Source organism: Drosophila grimshawi, unplaced genomic scaffold (assembly GCF_018153295.1).
Source record: "Drosophila grimshawi isolate 15287-2541.00 unplaced genomic scaffold, ASM1815329v1 contig_311, whole genome shotgun sequence".
Taxonomy (NCBI): domain Eukaryota; kingdom Metazoa; phylum Arthropoda; class Insecta; order Diptera; family Drosophilidae; genus Drosophila; species Drosophila grimshawi.
The window spans coordinates 14,978,537-15,000,193 of record NW_025063098.1 but is presented as its reverse complement, the minus strand read 5'-3'; the positions used below and the strand labels follow the sequence as shown (position 1 = coordinate 15,000,193).

Sequence of the window (21,657 nt, the reverse complement as noted above, 5' to 3'; positions counted from 1 at the left end):
AGCTGCATATATATATATATCTTTTTTTTTGCTTTTGGGCATTTCACCTATGTACGTAGAAATGGTAAATGCTAGATTCAATTTATTGGCAGTTGGATTCCTTTTGGCTCTGGCTAGTTTCTGTTTGTGGCCAGTTTGCTGCCACTTTCATAAATACATTTATTGAATTATTTATGTCGCTGTTGTTTCCCATTTCTCATAACTACTTTTTTAATATTGACAAATTAGTTGGTTTGCATTCCTCGATAAACAACATACAAATATACCCAATCAATGTATTTGTGAAGTCAACTCAAAGCCAACCGTTTTTCTTGTTTTATTTTTTCTACTCTGACCTACAAATTATCCATTGTATGCAAATTTGTGCTAGCATCAGGTCGAAAAAGAAAATCGCCTGGAAAGTTCAACGAGGTGCATTGATGGTGAATGTCTTTCTATTTATACCCTGTACTCGTAAAACGGGTATAAAATGTTGCATTCCATAAAATTAGTATACAATTGATCAATATAAATAAATAAATTATATCATTTTCTCATAAAATTTTATCGAATCTACGCTGTTTTCTGTTTGAGAATTGCAATGCAAAAAGGCATATTTTTTATATTTATTATTGAAGTCATGTAGGTAAAAGGTTTCCTTTGCTCTTAAAATGTTTAGCTAAAAATGAGCCTTACTTTTTAACATGGAGGCATTTTGTATGAGTATGAAAGGGAACATTTTAAAAAACATATGATTTCAATATTAAATAATTGTATAAATACCTAAAGCATGCATATCGACAAGCTAAATCGACTGGTCTTCAGCAAACTGATACCCAGTAAACCTTATATATAAAATACAAGCTTATAAATCCCAGTAGGAAATTAATCAATCTAATTAGTAACTTTAAAGTCTGACTAAATATTTGAATATCTTATCTGACGAAAAGTGTAGCCCAACAATATAAGAAGGTAGGTATTTAAAAGGTATACGAAGGTACACATAAGATCTGCTTTGTTTATTTTTTTGTATGCAATTTCAATCCGATTTTCTCTCTCGACCACTTAATATCAATTTAAGAGCTATTGTTTTACTTAGGTACAAAATTACAAAATTACAATACACAATTATTTAGCGACATATATTTTGGTAGTTTTTGGCTGTATATTGTTTTACATATGTTTTATTTGAAAATTTATATATTTCACACAGAAAATAATTTAGTCAGGTAAATATAGAGAAATCATATTGAAAACTGTTTACCAGTGTTGCATAACATTAACGAAAACGAGCCTTTTTCTGTTGGGATGCCTAACTATTGATAATCGTTCACTTTTTTTTTTGTAGCGCAATTTAACCAATTGATTTACATTGACTAATCCAGGAGTCGATCGATTTGTAGATCGCCGGATTGCGACTGTTGCTTGTGCTGTGATCTTGTTTGCTTTATATATATATATATCTGCCTATGCCTAACGAAACTGTTTGAGTGACCCTACGACGACTGCACGGATTTGTGTGTACGCTGGCTCTTCTAGCTGATGGATGTCTGTAAACTGGAATAAACCTCTTTTTCCACTTCTCTATTTACTTTTGGCAGCAGCAGCAGCTGCAGCATCTTGTTCCTTTTTCTTTTGCTTCTCCCGCATCAGTTCAGCGTCCCTGCAAATTGAGTGTGCAATTGAGAAAATGGTTATTTTTTGCGTTGTTTTTAATATTAGTTTTCAATTTTATATTTACCTGGCTTTACGTTGCTCCACGGTGAGGTCATCGGTTCGCTTGCCTTTGGTCTGATCGGCCAGCTTCTTTTGGTTCTTGGCGCGGGCCAGGTCTCGTTGATTGCCGCCTGTCGTCGTATTAAATATTTCATGCATGCCATTAATAATTAATAATAATAATAAAGTAATATTTCTCTGCATCTGAACTTGCGCCAGTCTAGTTACACATGCCCCTAGACTGGGCCAAATCAGCATGCGAAATGTAGGTTAGAAGTAAACATGTCGTCTATTTACTCAGCTGCAGGTGCACGTATATAAAAACTTGGCTCCACTATCTATTTATGAGGCCACATCCCAAAATATTATTTTTACTGTGCTTTTAATTAATTTAAGTGTTTTCCTTTACCTTGGATTTTATAGATTTGATGGAGCTGATTTATATCTCATCTCTCACCAAATGCCCAATGAACAAACGAACAACAAAGAAATCGTAAATCGCACAGTTCGAGTTATGTTCACTTACGTGTCATTTTGTGTGCTCCTTGTTGGGCAGCTTCTTTGTTTATATAATTTTGACCCAAGTGTTGAATATTTTTTGTCCCTTAGAATTAAAATTTGTTGTTTTATATCTCGCTGTCTTACTGTTAAACGTCAGCAGCAGTGTGAAGCAGTTTCGATACTGAGTTCATTTTTCTGGAATATATCAATAAAATATCGTTATTGATCGCCTATCGTCCACCTATCGATGTTCTTAAATTTATCAAGCAGTTAATAGTGTGCATACATTAAAAAAAACTATAATTGAAATCGCATTTAGTGGTTATAATATTACTGAAATTCCTCAAATCGCTGTACTTATAATTAAAACCCGGAGTCTTGAGAGATGCGCAATTAAACAAAAGCGTTGCCAGCATAAAACAAAGTCATTTATCGTTTAACCAGTTGCGCGCTGAAACCGTTTCTAAGAAACGAGTAGACGGAAATTTCATTCTTAGCGTTTTGCGCGGATTTCGCTCAACATGGACGATTTAATGGACTTTTTCGATTCTTCAAAGAATTTCAAGCGTGGCACTTTGCCAAGAGGCTGTATAAGTGGTGACCCCAATGCGTACACGTCAGAATCTAGCGACTCAAAGCCGATCAAACGAGAGATAATTGGCACAAAAGATGTCAATGAAATTGTGCAAAAAGAGCAGCAGCTCATGAACCAAGTAAGCCACACAAATGAATTCTGCTGTAACGGCACATTTGCACTGGTGTGTGTGTGTTTGTGTGAGTGAGATAGAGGGTTTGTTCGTAATCCGAGCTGTGTTTTGATTATATAAAAATAGCTCGTCGGTGGGCCAAGTAATACCAAAAGGACCAAAACGCTCGATGAACTGGAGAGCGATGATGATGACAAAATGGAATTGAATGAAGCGCCCACTGTGCGCTCTGACGAAGCTTTCTATGAGAAATATCATTTCGATTTAAACCGCAATCGATCCCTGCCAATTTATGCGCAGCGCGAACAGATTATGAAAGCCATCAAAGAAAATCCGGTGGTCATATTGAAAGGCGAAACGGGCTGCGGGAAAACGACACAGGTAAGTTTTACTGATAAAATTACATCTGTGCGTAGAAAATTAGATCACCTTTCAATTTTTTTTTGTATAATGTTTATTTCATTATAAAATTATTTTTTTTTTTATTATTTAAATAGTAATCTTTAAATATCAGGTCTTTTCTTTCGTATTTATTTTATTTTATCGTATATTATGTTTATTTTGTTGTACAATTTTAAATATCAGGTCACCCTTCGCACCATTATCAGAGTCAGCATTCCAAGTCTCTAATCACATCCTCCGGCAATTTGCGCTTGAAGACTGTCGCCGCGGACATGCGTCGATCGTATAGATCAGTTGATGACTTTTCCTCCTCTTCCTCTTGCTCCGCATCAACTGTGGGTTGCGTTTCTTCGGAATTATTCCACATTGCTTTCTGGCGGATGCGCTTTCGCACATTCTGTTGATCCGAGCTGCAGACGGAGGAGGTTGTCGGCTTTTCCTTGTCCGCAAGCAGATCGTTTAGCTCGACAAACGCGTCGCACAGCTGGCTGAAAATGTTTGTGGCCGGGAACGAAGCACGATGCGGTTCCATTTGTTTGTTGTATTCCGTCTCCAACTGGCAAGCGGACTGCGCTGCATGCGCCAGTTGCGCCAGGCTGTGCAGCTCCTCTCTGATGTTGGCTTCGCTCTGCGTCAGTTGGTGCTTTAAGAGCGCCGTTTTATTCTTGGTTTTCTTAGATTCCGCAAAACTCTCCAAGCTGTCGTATGCGGCCAGGGCATCCAATGCCTGACAGTAGTCCAATGCTGTATAGCGAAACGCTTGATCTTGAACCAGTCGCCAGAATACATAGCTCACCTGCTGCGTATCCCTTCGTTCCGCTTCCACTCGACGCAGCTGCTCCACATAGCCGGTCAGGCATTGCCAGGTGCTTGGGGAAACCTCGATTTTGATAAAGCGCATGGTCGGCTGCTTGTTGTAAATCGCATACAGCAGATATATGGCGCCAATGCGTTCGGCGCGCGTCGCTGCAAATGCATCACCGTTGGTGCGACGGCCGCATGCAACTCGCTTGGCTACATGCAGTGCGGCCATTGTCGTTTCGATCACTTCGATGTGGTTCGTTTGCGCCGAGTAGATGTGCTGCATTCGCAATGTATGCCACATTTCGCAGAACAGCTCAAATTTGGCATCCTGGCCGGCGGTCGCGGCGACAGCGCTGCTAAATCGCTGCAACAGTTTCCAGCAGTCGCCGTAAACAATTCTCTCCATGCTATGTGACTTCTCTTTGGTTTGCTCATTTCTATGCCGCCTGCGATTAAATGCATATCGATAAATCGATAACGTTTGAATTGCACCATTTAGTATCGATATTTGCGTGCGATATTTTCACATTTCCATTTGCCGGTAACGCCTTGGTGCGATTGTAATAACTTATTTTATTTAAATTATCAGCATTAAATTGCATTTTTGATTTTTTATATATATTGCAAATTAATTGTTGCAATAATCTGCCTTTGCAGCGCATTATGCAGTGTGACCAGTTGTACTGATTTGTGATTCACTTTTTAACCACCAGGTGCCGCAGTACATTCTGGACGAGGCTTTTAAAAAGCGCGAATTTTGTAATATTGTTGTGACGCAGCCACGTCGCATTGCTGCCATTTCGATTGCGAATCGCGTTTGCCAGGAGCGACGATGGCAACCGGGTACCGTGTGCAGCTACCAGGTGGGCCTGCACAAGCAGTCCAATTCGGCGGACACGCGTCTCTTGTACTGCACCACCGGAGTTCTGTTGAACAATCTGATTCGGCTGAAGACGTTGACCCACTACACGCACATTGTGCTGGATGAGGTGCACGATCGAGATCAGGATATGGATTTCCTGTTGATTGTGGTGCGACGACTGCTGGCACTCAATTCACGACATGTCAAAGTCATTCTAATGTCGGCGACAATCGATACACGCGAGTTTTGCAAGTATTTTGCCAGCTGTAAATCGATGCCACCGGTTGTGGCCGCCAGTCATGGCCGGAAGTATCCGCTGGTCAAGTACTATCGCGATCAACTGAAGAACATTAACTGGAAGACTGAGCCGCAGCAACGGGAGCCGGGCATAACCCATGAGGGCTACAGAGATGCCGTCAAAATCCTCCTGGTCATCGATAATATGGAACGCAAAGCGGAGGGTCAATCCGAGCAGTCCTACGAGGAGGCAAAGCGCACGGGCTCCGTGCTCATCTTTCTGCCGGGCGTCAATGAGATCGATACGATGGCCGAGCACATCGAGCACGTCATGAATGAGAGGTAAGTGATTCTCAGATCTTCCTTTAATACATAATCAGATTAATAGATTTTTTTCAATCAGTCCTAACATTAAGATTACGATTGTGCGCTGCCATTCGCTGATGTCGTCCGATTCGCAGGAGGATGTGTTTCAGCCGCCGCTGTCTGGCCATCGCAAGGTCATACTGACCACCAACATTGCGGAGAGCTCCATAACTGTGACAGATGTATCCTATGTGATTGACTTTTGCCTCGCCAAGGTGATGCACATCGACACGGCCTCCAATTTCAGCTGCCTGTGCCTGGAATGGGCATCCAAGGTGAATTGCCGTCAACGTGCAGGGCGCGTTGGTCGCACACGCAGCGGTCGAGTTTATCGCATGGTCACCAAGGCCTTCTATATGGAGGAGATGCAAGAGTTTGGCATACCCGAAATGTTGCGCTCGCCACTGCAAAGCTCGGTGCTTAAGGCCAAGGAACTCGACATGGGCGGACCAAGTGAAATTTTAGCACTTGCTATGTCGCCGCCAAATCTCACGGATATCCATAACACGGTGTTGCTGCTGAAGGAGGTGGGCGCCCTTTACACAACGGTCGATGGCGTCTACGAGCAGTTGGACGGCGATCTCACCTATTGGGGCACAATCATGTCACGATTCCCGCTCGACGTGCGCCTCAGTCGCCTTATCATACTGGGATACATCTTCAATTGTTTGGACGAGGCGATTATTATTGGTTAGTGACTAGCTTTAAAATATATTGCGATAAATTTAGAAATGTTGAATTTTTAGCTGCTGGCATGTCTGTTCGCTCCTTGTATCTCTCGGGACAGCGTCAGCGCACAAGCGATGCTTTTTGGATGCACTACATCTTTGCCGATGGTTCCGGCTCCGATTTGGTTGGCTTTTGGCGTGTGTATAAAGTAAGTAGCAGCAGTAGTAGTTGAGCAGTAGAAAAAAACGAGACATTAACTATTTTATTTCTTTTGCAGATCTATGTGAACATGTGCCAGAATCTTCCGATGAAGGATTCGGAGGTGCAGTGGGCACGTCGCTATAATGTCAGCCTGCGTTCGCTGAAGGAGATGTATTTGTTGGTCCAGGAGTTACAGAAGCGTTGCGCGGCCCTTAATCTGGTGTCGCTACCCGTTGGGGCCAGCCACATGTGGCATGATCGTGAGAAATCGATTATTTTGAAAGTGATCATTGCTGGCGCCTTCTATCCCAATTATTTTACGCGCAACAACAAAACGATACCAGATTATGATCGTGACGTGTATCACTCCATTTGTGGCAACGATCCTTGCCGCACCGTCTACTTCACGCAGTTTGTGCCGCGCTACATGGGCGAATTGTATACGCGGCGTGTCAAGGAACTTTTTCTCGAAGCGAGAATTCCACCAGAGAAAATCGATGTAACCTTTCAGCAGGGCTCGGAGAAGATATTTGTTACGTTCAAGGGCGATGACGATGACTATATGAACTCCACGGATGTGGTACAGGTTCCGGGTCGCGTCACCACCGAAGTCTACAAAGCCATTCGGATGCGTATGAATAATCCAAACCGTTCTCTGCGCGTCATGGAGTAAGTTCCAACAACATAATCTAAGCACATTCAGCAAATGCACCTAATACTCTCGTATTTTGCAGTCAAAACAGCGCTTTGAAGTATGTGCAACAGCGTAACATCGGTGTGGTCCAGGACAGCAAATGGGTGCCGCCATCCAAGCAATGGAATGTGGAGTTGCTCACCTTGCCATCGGTCTTTGACAAGAAGATCACAGGCCTCATTACTTATGTGAGATTAGTTCTCAAAGCTAGTCATATTTTATAAGAACAAACAGATATGAGACAGGAGTTATCAATTCTTGTGGTTAATTATTATAGCAGTTATTTTTTTTTTATTATTTATAAGTAATACAGTTAACAATCTTTAGAGATAATGATCTCTTAAACGGACATGATTTAATATTAAGCCAGGATTTTGAAATTTTGAAATTGGTTGATTGTCACAGCAGTTTTGCTATTGTTTTTTCTACTTTTAAATAATACTAATTATTTAAACAATAAACAATTAATCATTCTCATTTTCCATTCCACAGATAGTCAACTGCGGCAAGTTCTACTTCCAGCCACGATCGCTGGCCGAGCGCATTGCCAGCATGACGGAGATATTCAATGCACCGGAGCAGCTGAGCTACCATGTGCGGAATGCGAGCGCCATAACGAAGGGTCTGCAGTTGCTGGCGAGACGTGGATCCAAGTTTCAGCGTGCTGTGGTGCTAAAGGTGGAGCCGCAATCGAATGCGATTCCCCAGTTTTTGGTGCGTTTCATTGATTACGGCGATTGGGCATTGCTGGCCATGGATCAGTTGCGTCTGATGCGGCACGAACTGAGGCGCGATTTAGAGGAATTGCCACCGCGCATGTTCGAGTGCCGCTTGGCGCTGGTGCAGCCATCGTCGGTGACCAGCTACAGCAATCGCTGGCCCCAAAAGGCCAACGAAATGTTGAGCAAGCTGGCCAGTTGCGGTCCTCTCGAACTGGAGGTGTACTCCCTGGTGAACAATGTGGCCGCTGTTCTCATCCACATGCGCGACGGCGTACTCAACGACAAACTGGTGGAGCACCAATTGGCGCGACGTGCCGACGAGGATTACATGTCACGCAAGGATCACGACTTCCGCATACGCAAACAGAAGATGAAGCGTTATGTGCCCGCCGCGGAACAACAGCAGGTCAATGAGGAGTATCTGCGCTTTAACCAGCTGCCGCAGGATGCCGATTTGGAGCCACCGCCGCTGGATAAATGCCATACGAGCATACGGTTGAAGGGACCATATAGTCCGCTCGAAAACAGCATGAACTCAATGCTGCGCATTGGCATGTACAAGTCGGTGGCCATTGAGAAGGAGTCGGTGAACGCTGTGCTTTTGGATGCAGATCCGCAGGATCGACACGATCAAATGATTGTCGCCGCCTCGGTGACCGAGTCGGATGGTAATGACAAATTGGTGGCTCGCGGCACAACATTGATGCCGAATATACATGGATTTGGTGCACTTATGGCCATGCTCTTTTGCCCCACAATGCAGATCAAATGCAACCCGGAGCGCACGAAATATGTGTGCCTGTTGGCCGGCCTAGGCTTCAATCCGGACACCTTGGAGCCGTATTTTCAAGAGCACGACATGGTCATCAATTTGGATGTCGGCATACTCAAGGATGATATTCGTATTGTAATTAAGAATCACAAATAGTATTTAGTTTATCTCTTATATTTTTCGTACATTTCAGATAAATCAAATGCGCTATAATATCGATAGTATGTTCTTCAATTTCGATGCTAATGAATTGCCTGCGGTTGGCGTAGAGGGTCGCCTTGTTATATTTAATCAATTGCGTAATTTGCTTACTCGGTTTGTACACAGAAGAAAGTCCAACTTTAAATTGTATTTTAATGAACTCTGTTTTCTCAGACTGCTTGGCAAGGATCGCAGCTTCATTGAACGACACGTATGGAATTCGAAATACGTTTGGGAGGACATGTCTGACTTGGAGCCGCCATCCGAGCCGTATGGCAAACGTGCTATATTTCCAATGCATGGCTCCTATGATCTGGAAAGCGAGGACATGGGCAATTTACTGGCCTTACAAGAGAATTGCAGTGAACTGTACGATTGGCAAAATTTGTAAGTATTCCATTGTCTCAATATGATTTTACAATTTCTAAATTCCTGATTCGCTTGCAGCGATGGTGTCATGCAGCCCCGCAATTGCAGATTGTGCAACGAAACGCTGGAGTCTGTGACCCAGTTACGTTTGCATTTGCTAACCCAACTGCATCGCGACCGTGAAAAGCAAGTGGGCTGGAAACAACAGTAATAATTTTAGCCAGTTCTCGTGTAGAGCACCTGACAAGCAGTTTGTGCCTTTTGTCACACAGACTGACATTAAATATATAGTATATTATCTATATAAGTTCCTAGTTATAAGTTTAACTTGAATTATCCTCAATAATGAGGCATTTTTTGTTTGACTATCGCGAAAACGTTTCACATGAAATTTACCATCGTTTTTTTTTTGTCGTTTCTACTGAGCATTATGATTATATGTTTTTCAAATTCAACACATTGCTTTAAATAAATGAACATAACAATAAGTCGTTTTGCAAATTGTTTTAATAAGTAGCCTAATGCTTAATTTTTGAAGTGGCAATGTTTATGAAATTGATTTCAAATTTTAAACCAATCACTTTTTAGTTATTTTTTGGCTTCTGTTAAGAGTATTATTAAATTAGTTTTGTTCAGAGCGCTGAGCTGTACATTTATTTGAGCTACATTTTCGAGTTCGTCACTTGCATACTTGTATAAACATCATCATCCCTAAGATACAACTACTTCAGATACATTCTCAGCAGGCGTCGGTGTCGGCGTCGCGCTCGCATCCAGTTCGCAGAGCGTGTAGTTGTGCATGCGATTGAGGGGCTTGCTGCACAGGCCGCACATCTGATGCTTGTAGACGCCATAGATCTCGAAATTGAAGATGTTGTACATGTCAAACTGAATGGTGGCGCCCAATTTGGTGCACTCGATGATCAGGAGATTTTGCTCGTTGAGCTCCACGCTGCAACCGGCATGATTATTAATTAATCTGTAAAATAGCTTTCAGCGCATCGATACTTACCGGAAGGCATAGTCAGTGGCGTCGATGGGCCATTGATACGGCTTGAGGCGCACATCATGCGGCGTCTGCGCTTGATTCACATAGATGAAGACGGGCTCCTCGTCCAGCTGATTGCTGTTGCCGGCACGCGATCGGAAATTGAAATAGTTTTGGCCAATGTGAACGCGTAGTCCGTAATTGCTGGCCAGACTCTGGCCACTCGGCGAGGGTGTTAGGAACACAGCCATTTGAGGCTGTGGCGAACAATCGGCCACCAGCAGCGTCAGACAATCCGGCTGGGCGGCAATCTCGCCCAGATTAATTAGATAATCATCGAACGAATTGATCATGCCATTGATCACCGAACATGAACGCCGAAAGCCCGAATCGTAACTCAATTCGTGTGATGCATCAAACTTGGAGTCCAGCTTATACAAAAAGGGTATGTGATAGAAACGCCAGAGGACTCCATTCACCTCGACAGTCCGCCAGAATTGATCATGCGGCGTGTGTATCGAAATATTAATCTGCTCATTCATGTGCAGGCTATCCACCTTATCGGTGGACAGAGCAGATACCAAGTGATCAAGACGCGTGGACCACAGCTCAAACCAGGCGGGCATCTAAAATAAATAAATTATTTTAGAATGTGCAAATATGGAAGAAGATGTGGGACTTTAATTAATTCTATTGATAAGAATTCGGCAAGGTTTGTTTGAGGACTACTTGCATTCGACTACTGTATCTTAAATATTAAATTTCATGGCAAGAATCGGTTCTAAATTTAATTCATGTAACTATATAAAGAGATTTTCAATTCCCGAACTGCAATACTAAAAAGAAATGTCATTCATTCAATCACCAATCATATAAATAGTGTATCAAATATTAAAGAACACAAAAAACAACTTAACCTTTTATTTAAATAATTAACTTACATTGGTAAACTTCAGATCCATGTCATATTGCGTTATAGATGTGAAATTCTCAAAGTTGCTGCGCTTGCAATACTTCGATGTGGGAATGGGCGAAAACTTGAGCACCTCCTTTGGACAGAAGTCGGTGTCAGTGAGCGATGTCTTATCCGAGCGAAGGAAGGCCCTTGCATGTTCCGACGGCTGTAATTTATATGTATGGCATATATAGCTTTAACCTATATACAGATTGTTGCAACTTATGTAGTACTTACGCCTGCGCGTGCCGCAAACTGCACCTTGGAGCCGGTGTCCGGGCATTCGCCGTCTTCGGCAGCCAGGCCAAAGACCACATAGCCATTGAGGGTGTGTGGGCGTTTGGTGAAGACAAGCGGTTCGTAGGTTAACTTGGAGCAGGCCTGCAATAGACAGCACAACAGAAAGTGAGCTCAAAAGTTGGCAAAGTCGGTTCCAAGTGGCTGTCAGTGACGCGCGCCAAGTGTTCTCCTTAGACAGCACCTGCACCCTGTATACATATACACTTTATACGAATACACTGCTGGTCACATAAATAGCACCAGCGATTTGTCAAGTAGTAAACAGTAATTAATTCGATATATATAGAAGAATTCAGGTGTTTTTGCTTCAATGTTTAACAGTTTTCAAAGCTTTTATTTAGTAAAATAAGAATTAGAAAACTCTTTCTGAAATTTTAAAAATTCTTCTTTGGAAAACTTAAAGCTAGACTGGGATTCAATTCAAGTATATTTGCTATGATGTCAATGTATATTTCTATTTTGTACACAAATTCTAAAATATTGAACTCGACTTAAGATCTTGTTTTGTTTTGTTATTCCTATGTTTAAAGTTATTTCCTATTTTTTGTTCAAGAACAAAGCTGTTAACAATAAGGAAAAAATTTTTTTTACCTTGTTGCAACTATTCATATTCCTATATGTATTGTATTGTTGTGTGTTTGTGTGTTAAGTAACGTTGTTGGAGGCACTTGTTTTGGTTGCTTTCAGTTATGCGAGGCGAGGGTGGCGGCTCCGATTACCATGACAAAACAGTGGGGCATGCGACAACCACAACAACTGCGGCAACGATTAGCCTGCACATATCCTGGCTGTCTGTCGACGGCTCTGCCACACACTGCATGTGTACTTCAGGCTGTCTGTCTGTATGCGTTGTCTGTCTCCGTGCCACTTTATTATACAACAATACAATACGGCAGGGGAATACGAGCTCAGTCTGCCTGCCACAATTGCTGTCCCACATTCATATTTCGGGGGCAGGCAGGGGACGCAGGCAGGCTTTGCGTTAAACGTAGTCAGTTTGATCAATATGTAGCGGGCAGGCGGTTTATTTAGAAAGCAGTCAGCTACAATACGTTTCAGACGCATTTCTCAAATCGTAAATTCAGCATAAAATTCAATTTTGTTTCTTTCTTTTTTTTTGTGAATAAAAAAAAAACATTTAAAAAATCTGAAGGCTCCCGTGTCTGTTCCTGCCAGCCGTTTGTCAGCTTGTGGACATTTTGATTTCAAGCATTCAACTAATTTTGCGTTTATAAATTTTGGTTTACTTGAATTCGGTTCGACAGATTAAAAATGACATCGGTAAGGCTTGTATGGGAGGGGAATATCGCCAAATAAAAGGGGAAAGGTCTGTAATTGATTTGACTCTACTCCACCACCTGCCAGATTGAATCAAAACGTGTGCAATATCGCAAGTACCTGGAGCGTGCCGGTGTCATTGATGCACTCAGCAAGGCGCTCATCAAGCTATACGAGGAGCAGAACAAGCCCGAAGATGCCATTCGGTTTGTGCGCAAATTCATGTGCGAAAGCTGCCCGGACGATGCTCAATATGATCTGATGAAGAATGATCTGGAGGAGGCCAAGACAACCATAGTTCGATTGGAACAGGAATTGGAGCGCTTGCGTGGACAAATGTAAGTACTGAGAACGGAACGAGGGAATACTCATTTCTGGCTTCTCCTTTTTACAGCAAGAAATCACCGGAGGAATACCAGGAGCTCACCATGGCTGGCTACAAATCACTCATGGACGACGAGGAGAATGTCGGTTCTCTGTTGCGTAAATATCTAACACCCGAGCTGCTCGAGGAGTATATGCTGGTGACCACTGCATCGCCAGTGGATGCCTATCTGTATGATTGTGCCGTATCTGGTTTCGAGCACCATGACTCGCATGTGGGCATCTATGCGGCAGATCCAGAGTCGTACGATGTGTTCGGCAAGCTATTCGATCCGATCATCAAGGAGTACCATGGCCAGGAGGAGAACGACAGCGATGTGCTGCAAAAGGACATCGATTGGGGCAATGTCGACGAGATCGAGAATCTGGATGCGGAACGCAAATATATATTGTCGGCACGTATACGGATTGCACGCAACATCGAAGGATTGCCCTTCTTTCCCAAGCTGACGGAGAAGCAGCTCATCGAGGTGGAGGAGAAGGTGCGCGCCGCAACGGAAACAATGGATGGGGAGCTCATTGGCACCTATCTAACCCTGGCCGAAATCGATACCGAAACCCAACAGGAGATGGTCAAGCGACATATACTGTTCCAGCGTGGGGATCCATATCTGCAGACAGCTGGTTGCTATCGCTTTTGGCCCACCGGACGCGGTGTCTACCATAATCCCGCAGAGACATTTTTGATTTGGGTTAACGAAGAGGACCATTTGCGGATCATATCGATGGCACAGTGCGGCGATTTGGGTGATGTCTATCAGCGTCTCGTCACCGGCATTCAGGAGCTCGAGAAGAATCTAACGTTTGCGCGCCATGCCAGCTATGGCAATCTGAGCGCCTGTCCCACCAATCTGGGCACCACACTGCGCGCCTCGGTCCACATCCGTCTGCCCCTGCTCAGCAAGAGCGAGGACCGACTGAAGACAATGGCCGATGAGCTGTCCCTGCAGATACGCGGCACTGGCGGCGAGCACACCGTCATCGAGGATGGCATCATGGATATATCGAACAGGCGCCGCTTAGGCTTCACCGAATTCGAGCTGGTCAAATCGCTGCAGGATGGCATTGTAGCGCTTATCAATGCCGAGGAGGAACTAGAGATAGCTGGACAGGAGGGCTAAAGACAAAATATCAAAAACCTATATAGACCAAATCCGGGGCATAAATGTATGTGCATGATGTACACAAGTGAATTTCCAAGTCATGTCCAACCCCCCAAAAACGGATTAATGTTAAATAAAAATTAAATAAAATCTGGGCTTAATATAGTTTAGCCCCCTTTTGAAATAAATCACTTCCCTCAGCTGCTAACTGTCTCAAAGAAACGCTCACCTTCCAATCATCCTGGTCATCTTTGGAGTTGCGCTGCACCTTGCCGGTAACCTTGAACCAGTTGGACTTGGTTGACGTCTGCACATCCAATAGGACATTCCATTTGTGCATCGCTTCCAAATTCTGTGTCTCATCCGCATGCTCCATTGTAAAGCCGATCTTCTTGCCCTTCAATTCCGATGTCTTAAGTACGTCCTCAACGAATATGTTGCCATCAATCTGAAAACAATTGATCATGCTTTCAATAGGGGTATTCTCTTGGCGATGTACGACAGATTAATCAATCGAATAGGGATACCCAACGTAAAAGAAAGCAAAACTAGTTTTCGCTAAGGCGATAAACATCTGGTCAAAGTTTTCTTTTTGCTCAAACATGTTAATCTTAAGCCGAATTTATGATGGAATATTATATATCTAGATAACATCTGTGAATTGTGAATTTTCCAAATAAAATGGAAATATCATGCTCAAAATATACTCATGTACTCATTTGTATATCTATGACAAAATTGTTTCTCAATGAAAATATACTTTATGTTATCAACCACTGATTTGCTCGTCTTCAATTCGATTGCATTTGAAGCAAACTAAGATTTATGTTAGGCTTACCCGTGTAGCATTCTCATTGTAGATCAGCAAGGTAAAGTTTCGATCATGACCCAAGTGAATGGAGCTCAGTTGAGTGAAGCCAAAGATGTACATCATCAGACTGACGACCATGCTGCGAGAGAAGCCACTGCAAAAGATTGGAATGTGAGTTAGATATGCGAATTACAAAGCATTGTTTTGTGGTTGGGGTTTACTTCTCTATGAACTCGGACTTGAGCAGCATGCCCCGAAATTTGATTATCTCATTCAGATTGATGTTGAGCTTCAGTTTGACGCCCAAGTCTGGAATGGCATAGCTAAACGGCTGGAACTGCATGAGGAAAAGGGGAATACTTAAAGCATTTCGAATGGCTCGCTTGAATTCAATTTATACCACTTCGTTGCCAGGATCTGGGTACATTATCTCCTCATAGGGTGCCGCTGGTGTTTTTGTCATCAGACCACGGGTTGTGGTCACCGCTCGTGACTTGAATGACAAGCCACTTGTCAGATTCTGGGGACGAGTGAAGGTGAAGCGAGGACACCAGCCACTCTCATTTAGGGTCAGCTCACTGCTGAACGGTATGTAGATGAGGAAGCCCTGCTCCCGATTGATCTCATGGTCCAGATTGAGGAACGGGTTGTAGCTGCGACTGCGCACCGAGGCATACGACGAGTAGCGTGCATCGATCTCCAGTGTGTGCTTCGTGCTCGGCGGCGTTCGATGTTCCGTTATGTTGCCACGCAGCGATGTCAGCACCGTTGTCTGCAGCAGCACATCGGAGGAGGTGCCCAGCACCGTGGGCACCGAGTATTTGTTCATGAAGGGCCAGCGCACTGTCTGCATATTAATGTGGCTATCAGTGCGGATCAGCAGTTGTATACGACCCAAAACTATTCAGGCAATAGAACGAAATTTGATTAGATATGTATAAAGATATATATGGTATATTAGAAGGAATTAGCAACTAGTAATTTGACTAGATATATAAAGATAGATAACTGGAATTGGCAGACAAATACAATTTCAAACTATCTGTTTTTAAATAGGTCCCAGATAAATTTCTTACTTTCATCTTATAGCTCAAATCACAATAAATCATCTATTAGTTTTAAATACATTTTGAGATTGTCTTTACTACAGATTAATTGCTTAATTTAATGCCGTTTATAATAAAATATAATATATAAATAGCAAGGCATTTTCTAGTTTTTAAGTCCAACTTTGGGACTTAATCATCTATTCATCAATCAGTCATACTCACTATTATCATAGGTCAGCTGCTGGAACATGCGTTGATTTAGGTAGTAGGAAAGCACCGTTTTGCCCTCCATTTGCAGTATGAACTCAAAGTGCAGGTTCTTTGAGTTGAGAATGGGAGCCTGGAGCATGGACAGCAGGGTCTTAATGCTCTTCAATGTGAAGGGCTCGTTGCCATTGACCTTGGACTGCAGCGTCTGCCAAATGGCATCGGGCAGACCGCGTGCCTTGATGTACAGCTGCAAGAGGCCAATTATCCAATAAACAAATTAAAATCAAAATGACTAGGATAAGTTTGTTGGCAAACGCACCGCAAGCTGACCCGTAAATTTGCCGAGGGCCTCTGAGTCAAATTTGAAAAATGCCACCACGGGCATGTCGGACTTGGGATCACCGACAAGGAAGGTCTGCAGCATGGCCCCAATGCCGAACTTGGAGTCACGATAATCGAATATGTAATTGCCGGTGACCCAATAGCGCGGCTCTGGCTTCTGGGGCAGATGGCGATGCATATAGGAAAGCAGGCGACGACTAAACAATGAATATGTTTATGTAATCAGAAAGTGGCAATGATAATCCAATAATCATTATTGATCACTTACAGCTGCTGGTAGCATGGATATGTCGTCTCCGATATGCTTGTGACTGTTGTGCGATAATAGTTGATCAAGTGAGGATCTGTCTCGCTCTGTATAATCCGATGAATGCTGATCAGACGCGCCGCAGTCGGATTCGAGATTAGAAGCAAGGTGACGGCGGCAACGCGTAGCTCCAGACTGGCATTGCGGGACTCAAAGATGGGCCAGTAGATCTCGTAGATGCGCTCGGGCCGCTTGTGGGCCAATGCCAGCGTTGTCCAGGCAGCCATAAATCTGAGATCCTCATTGTCGCCCTCCTGCACAATGGGCTCCAGATAATTGGCCACATTGCCCATCTGCAAATTGCTGAGTCCCTGCAGGAACAACATTTTCTGCTCGTAGTCACGATCGTCTGCAAAAGAGTTGAAAATATGTCATAAAGTTAGAATTCCCTTTTAGACGAACGAATTCCTTGGAATAGAGCAAGATGCTCGGCAATTTCTGTAGATTTGTCAGCACTTACTCAAATACATATTGAAATACTTTTGCACGTATTCCTCAAACTGATCCTTGTCAATGCCATTTGCCACATAGACGTTGTAGACGAGGGTGGCAAAGCTTAGGATCGCTGCCTGCCGCACATCGGGACGATCGGGTCCGATGCTGAGGAAATCCTCGCACTCCTTCACCAGCTCCGCAGACAGCTCGAATATGTGAAATGGCATTGGAATGAGCAGCTGGACAGCAATTTGTGATTTGATGGACTTCTCCACGACCAGGTGGCGAGTTAAGAATACTGAGGCTTTGGTGCCAATACGTGGAATGATCTCATGAAAGATTTTGCGTATCGTCTCCTGTCTGTACGAAGTGCCGATGTCCACATCTGTGTAGAGTTTCTTCAGCGACTCAAAATCCATTTCACTCAGCAGCCTTATCGCATCGGACAGCCTCGAGTCGTAGGGCTCATTGAATTTAAAGTCTGTGCTCTCCAGTGCCTCGGCCAAGCTGTCCAGCAGTCCAGCTGCGGCAGAGATCAGAGTCTCCTGCTGCTGTGGATTGCGTCCGCCGGTGGGATCATTCATTTCCAACGGTTGCAACAGCAAATTCGACACCTCTGGCGACATCGAGGTCTCAATATCAATGGGGTTATCAATTCGTGTTTCCTTTTGAAAATTCAGCAGCAGTCTGCAAAAAGATTTGCGATACTTAAGGGGATTTTCTTGGCTAATACGCACAGTAGTTCAACTTACTCCGAGTTAATGTATTGCGCCTCACCCGTCGACTCGAAGGTGTGAATCAGTGTGGTGCCCTTGGCATGCGCCATGCTCAGAAAGTAGCCGGTTTCATTGTGCGGCAATATGCCGTAGATGGCCTCATTGCCAATGATGACACTCTTCTGGTGATCAAACTCACACGTGTTCGGGTGCACATTGCTGCGGGTCACGTGCACCGCCTCCGAGTACGGCTTACAGGTCTTCAGTTCAGGCGTCTTCCGTATGGATATATAGTTGGTCTTGTTGGACACAAAGTACTCCGTCTGGCATTCGCCGTGGATGCCCGTCTAAATCAATATGTAGCTGCTGCAATATTGCACTTTTGTTTTTGGATTTTGTGGATCACTCACCTCATTGACGACAAAGGCGCCGCTGGACTTGATTTGAAATTGCAGTGTGCCGGCAATGGCACGCTTGAAGTTCATCGACCAAATGGGATCACCCTCCTTGAACACCACATGCGATATTAAGCCATTTCTCGTGAGTATAATCTTAAAGGGTTTGTACGGCGGATACATTTCCTTGTTCTGCGTATACTTGTCACCCGAATTATTGAGCGTTACATCGTCTATGACCAGCTAAATGACGATGAAAGAGACGACAAGTATTTAACTAAAGATCATTATATATTCATTCATTAATTTAATTAATTTTAAATATTTGAGATTGAAACAGCAAAATGTAATGCAAATTGCAGCAAAAATCGAATTTCAATTGAAATCCCAATTATTTACATAGGTGCAATGAATATCCGAGAGCTCTGATATATTTGAGATATTTCTGCTGCTGAGGACTGGTCAGTGCCAGAGAAAGTCATCTACATAAAAACGTTTTTACTTAATTTAAAGTCAAATGCAATGATTCAAAATAATCTATTTTCTATTTATTGGTTGAATAGTTCATAAACTTGTATTTTATACAAATATTTGTTATTTAAATGTATTTTATTTTGTTATAAAATAAAAAAACCACCTTTAAATTATAAAAAGAGTTCAGCTATTCTATTATTTATATATTTTTATAAGTACTAAATATTAAGATACTCCCTTTTTAAGTACGCAAATATTTAATTTATTAATCGTATTTTATGTAAGATCAATATACTTGACCTTATAAAAATCAATCTAAGTAGACTATCAAGATTGACATCGTAAGTATTGATTAGAAAATACTTCGTAGTTGTTTGATTTTTGTCTCTGTTTATTTGCATGTATCTGTGCGTGTCGGGAAATCCCGGAGACACTGTAATCTGTAGCCGCTCAGCTGTCTGGGCTGCGTTTATCTTAATACAAAATATTAGTCAGCCTCGGCGCGGGAAGAGCGAGGCGAATCATGAGCCATGTTACATATGGCAAACAGATGTCTAAGTGTTAGGTCCATTGATAAGCATAGCGCCGCTTTATGATCCCCATCAACGACAGCACCACTAGCTGTAGCACCACCAGCACCACCACTACTTCCACAGTCAAAACAATCTAAGCTGATTGCTTCGCGTATATAATGTACTACATTATATATATGTATATACTGGTAGCATCGTATATATATATATATATGTATATATATTATCTGTTGCGCTTTCAATGAAAGAAGTTCACAGTCGAGTTGAGTTCATTGTGCACTGGGAGACTGGCGAAAGGTTAAATTGTTTTTAATTCATCTGCGAATTCTTTTGCAAAGTGTCTGCAAAAACTTGAGCTTGAGACTGCTGGTCAGGAAAAAGGGGACTCGCCGGCCAATCATGCAATGTATTCGCACTTGATTGAATTGAATACAAATTGATCATGAAATCAATCAATTTTCTATTTTATTCTCTAGTTTTATTCAATTGATTACATATACATATAGAAATACACATTTATATTTGGAACAAATACCCTATTCTTATTTTGTAAACACAAACAAATATTTTGCAAAAATGAAATTATGATTAAAATTCTGTTCTAGTATTGGCATATATGTGTTTGTGTAGAAGGGAATCACAAAAAATAAACCAAATTTTTCTACTTTAGAAAAAAAAAAAACATTTCAATTTGCGAATCTCTGTTCAAAGCCAATAATAATTCATGTATATTATGTATATTAAATATATATATATATATATATATATAATATATTCTTAGTAGACAGCTCTTTTTAAACTATAGATTGATAGTATATAATTATATTCAATACAGAAATTAATCCAAAAATTCAATATTTATAGTTATCTCTTGATAAGCATTTTTATACATTTATATATTTTATCTAATGCACATTAACTTGTTCTACCTACAAACATGAAGTGACTATAATTATCAAATTACCTGAGACCCTATTTTGTTTTCAATAGCAAGTTTCTATCTAGGCAAAAGTTTCTATATATTTATTCTAATGCCGTTTTGGTAGATATTTGAAGAGATATCCAAAACACAGATAACTTATGTAAATCCTTTTTGGGTTGACTTACCGCAGCGGCCATGACAAGTTCACTCTGACGCTGGAGGGTTAGTTTGCCGCGAACAATCCAACCTGTGGTTGGTGGTGCTGGGAGTCCTTCGTCCTGGGGCTTGGAGCCAACGAGAACATTGCCCACATATTCGTAGAGCATTTGCTTATTGATTCCAATTATGTTGAATGAACGACCGACATCGATTACCAAAAATAGAACTGAAAATTGAAAATGGTGTTGAGCATTTGCATTCAACAAGAAATTGTTGTGTGTGGCAATAAACTTTGTGACATCCCGTGCCGGGGGCAACAGCATCCAATACACTTTATCAATTGAATTTTGTCTATATACTTGTCTGCATGTATGTTTGTATGTATGTACATATGCAAGTATATATATATATTTATGTATGTATGAGATTATTTATGTGGTCATCAAGCGCAAAACGGTTTAATCAATATTATTATTAAATATATACATATTGCTAGTGTTTTTTTTATTTTTATTTTTATTGTTTTTGTTTTGTTTGAATTGTTATTCAATGAAACATTACGTCATGCTCCTGAATAAGTATATACATTTTTGATATGTCCCTGGGGTTTATCAATTAGGTTATTTGCTATTTTCTACATACACACAAACACGGAACACTTCAGTCGCCGCATGATCAACTTGCAAAAAATTCTCGTGAAGATGCCGATCTAATAACGATTTACACGACACACTTATCTCCCACGTATATATATATAAATATATAAGTATATATAATATATTTATATAATATATGTATAGTATATATCAACTATAAGTGTAATTAGAAATGTTTTCAAAGAAGCCGCCGATTTGTTCTTTATCACCAACGTATCGCAGAACGCCTTTCGAATTCCACGTCTGCTTAGTTCGCGTTCCGCACTCGAACTGAAGCTGGCTCCGCATCGAAGCCGATGCTCTGGCCTTGCTGGAGGTTCTTACTGATAAGCGGCGACAATCTCTGGCAATTGCTAAGAGCGGCGGCTCTCTTCGCCGCCAGATGTCGTGGACGCTCTTTAAATCCAAACGGTAACAATTACAAGTAAGAGACAGCGA

At 42.1% G+C, this 21,657-nt stretch overlaps 5 protein-coding genes across 5 annotated transcripts; 2 read left to right on the top strand and 3 right to left on the bottom strand.

Moving 5' to 3' along the window:
• Nucleotides 1-958: 958 nt before the first annotated feature.
• LOC6567214 (putative SERF-like protein) lies at nt 959-2,550 on the bottom strand. Its single transcript, XM_001994159.3, has 4 exons — nt 2,483-2,550; nt 2,222-2,391; nt 1,721-1,826; nt 959-1,642 (listed from the first exon to the last, which is right to left on the bottom strand). Exons 2-4 carry the CDS (start codon nt 2,226-2,228, stop codon nt 1,564-1,566), a joined length of 192 nt encoding a protein of 63 aa, XP_001994195.1. The 5' UTR covers nt 2,229-2,391; nt 2,483-2,550; the 3' UTR covers nt 959-1,563.
• A 7-nt stretch (nt 2,551-2,557) lies between these two features.
• On the top strand, nt 2,558-9,633 carry LOC6567215 (probable ATP-dependent RNA helicase spindle-E). Its single transcript, XM_001994160.3, has 11 exons — nt 2,558-2,909; nt 3,030-3,284; nt 4,823-5,550; nt 5,612-6,264; nt 6,321-6,451; nt 6,521-7,113; nt 7,179-7,326; nt 7,631-8,767; nt 8,826-8,947; nt 9,008-9,220; nt 9,281-9,633. The coding sequence occupies exons 1-11, from the start codon at nt 2,718-2,720 to the stop codon at nt 9,411-9,413; spliced, it is 4,305 nt and encodes a 1,434-aa protein (XP_001994196.1). The 5' UTR covers nt 2,558-2,717; the 3' UTR covers nt 9,414-9,633.
• Nucleotides 3,423-4,566, bottom strand: LOC6567216 (snRNA-activating protein complex subunit 1). The gene has a single exon (XM_001994161.2). The coding sequence runs from the start codon at nt 4,513-4,515 to the stop codon at nt 3,514-3,516; it is 1,002 nt and encodes a 333-aa protein (XP_001994197.1). The 5' UTR covers nt 4,516-4,566; the 3' UTR covers nt 3,423-3,513.
• A 58-nt stretch (nt 9,634-9,691) lies between the features above and the next one.
• Nucleotides 9,692-21,318, bottom strand: LOC6567217. Its single transcript, XM_001994162.3, has 16 exons — nt 21,206-21,318; nt 20,590-20,789; nt 18,491-18,718; nt 18,117-18,427; nt 17,390-18,051; nt 16,891-17,278; nt 16,600-16,819; nt 16,293-16,527; nt 15,422-15,921; nt 15,243-15,358; nt 15,049-15,175; nt 14,440-14,658; nt 11,383-11,526; nt 11,132-11,311; nt 10,215-10,816; nt 9,692-10,154 (listed from the first exon to the last, which is right to left on the bottom strand). The coding sequence occupies exons 1-16, from the start codon at nt 21,234-21,236 to the stop codon at nt 9,914-9,916; spliced, it is 4,404 nt and encodes a 1,467-aa protein (XP_001994198.1). The 5' UTR covers nt 21,237-21,318; the 3' UTR covers nt 9,692-9,913.
• Nucleotides 12,468-14,373, top strand: LOC6567333 (arginine kinase). The gene is made up of 3 exons (XM_001994163.3): nt 12,468-12,726; nt 12,811-13,061; nt 13,118-14,373. Exons 1-3 carry the CDS (start codon nt 12,718-12,720, stop codon nt 14,226-14,228), a joined length of 1,371 nt encoding a protein of 456 aa, XP_001994199.1. The 5' UTR covers nt 12,468-12,717; the 3' UTR covers nt 14,229-14,373.
• Nucleotides 21,319-21,657: the final 339 nt, after the last annotated feature.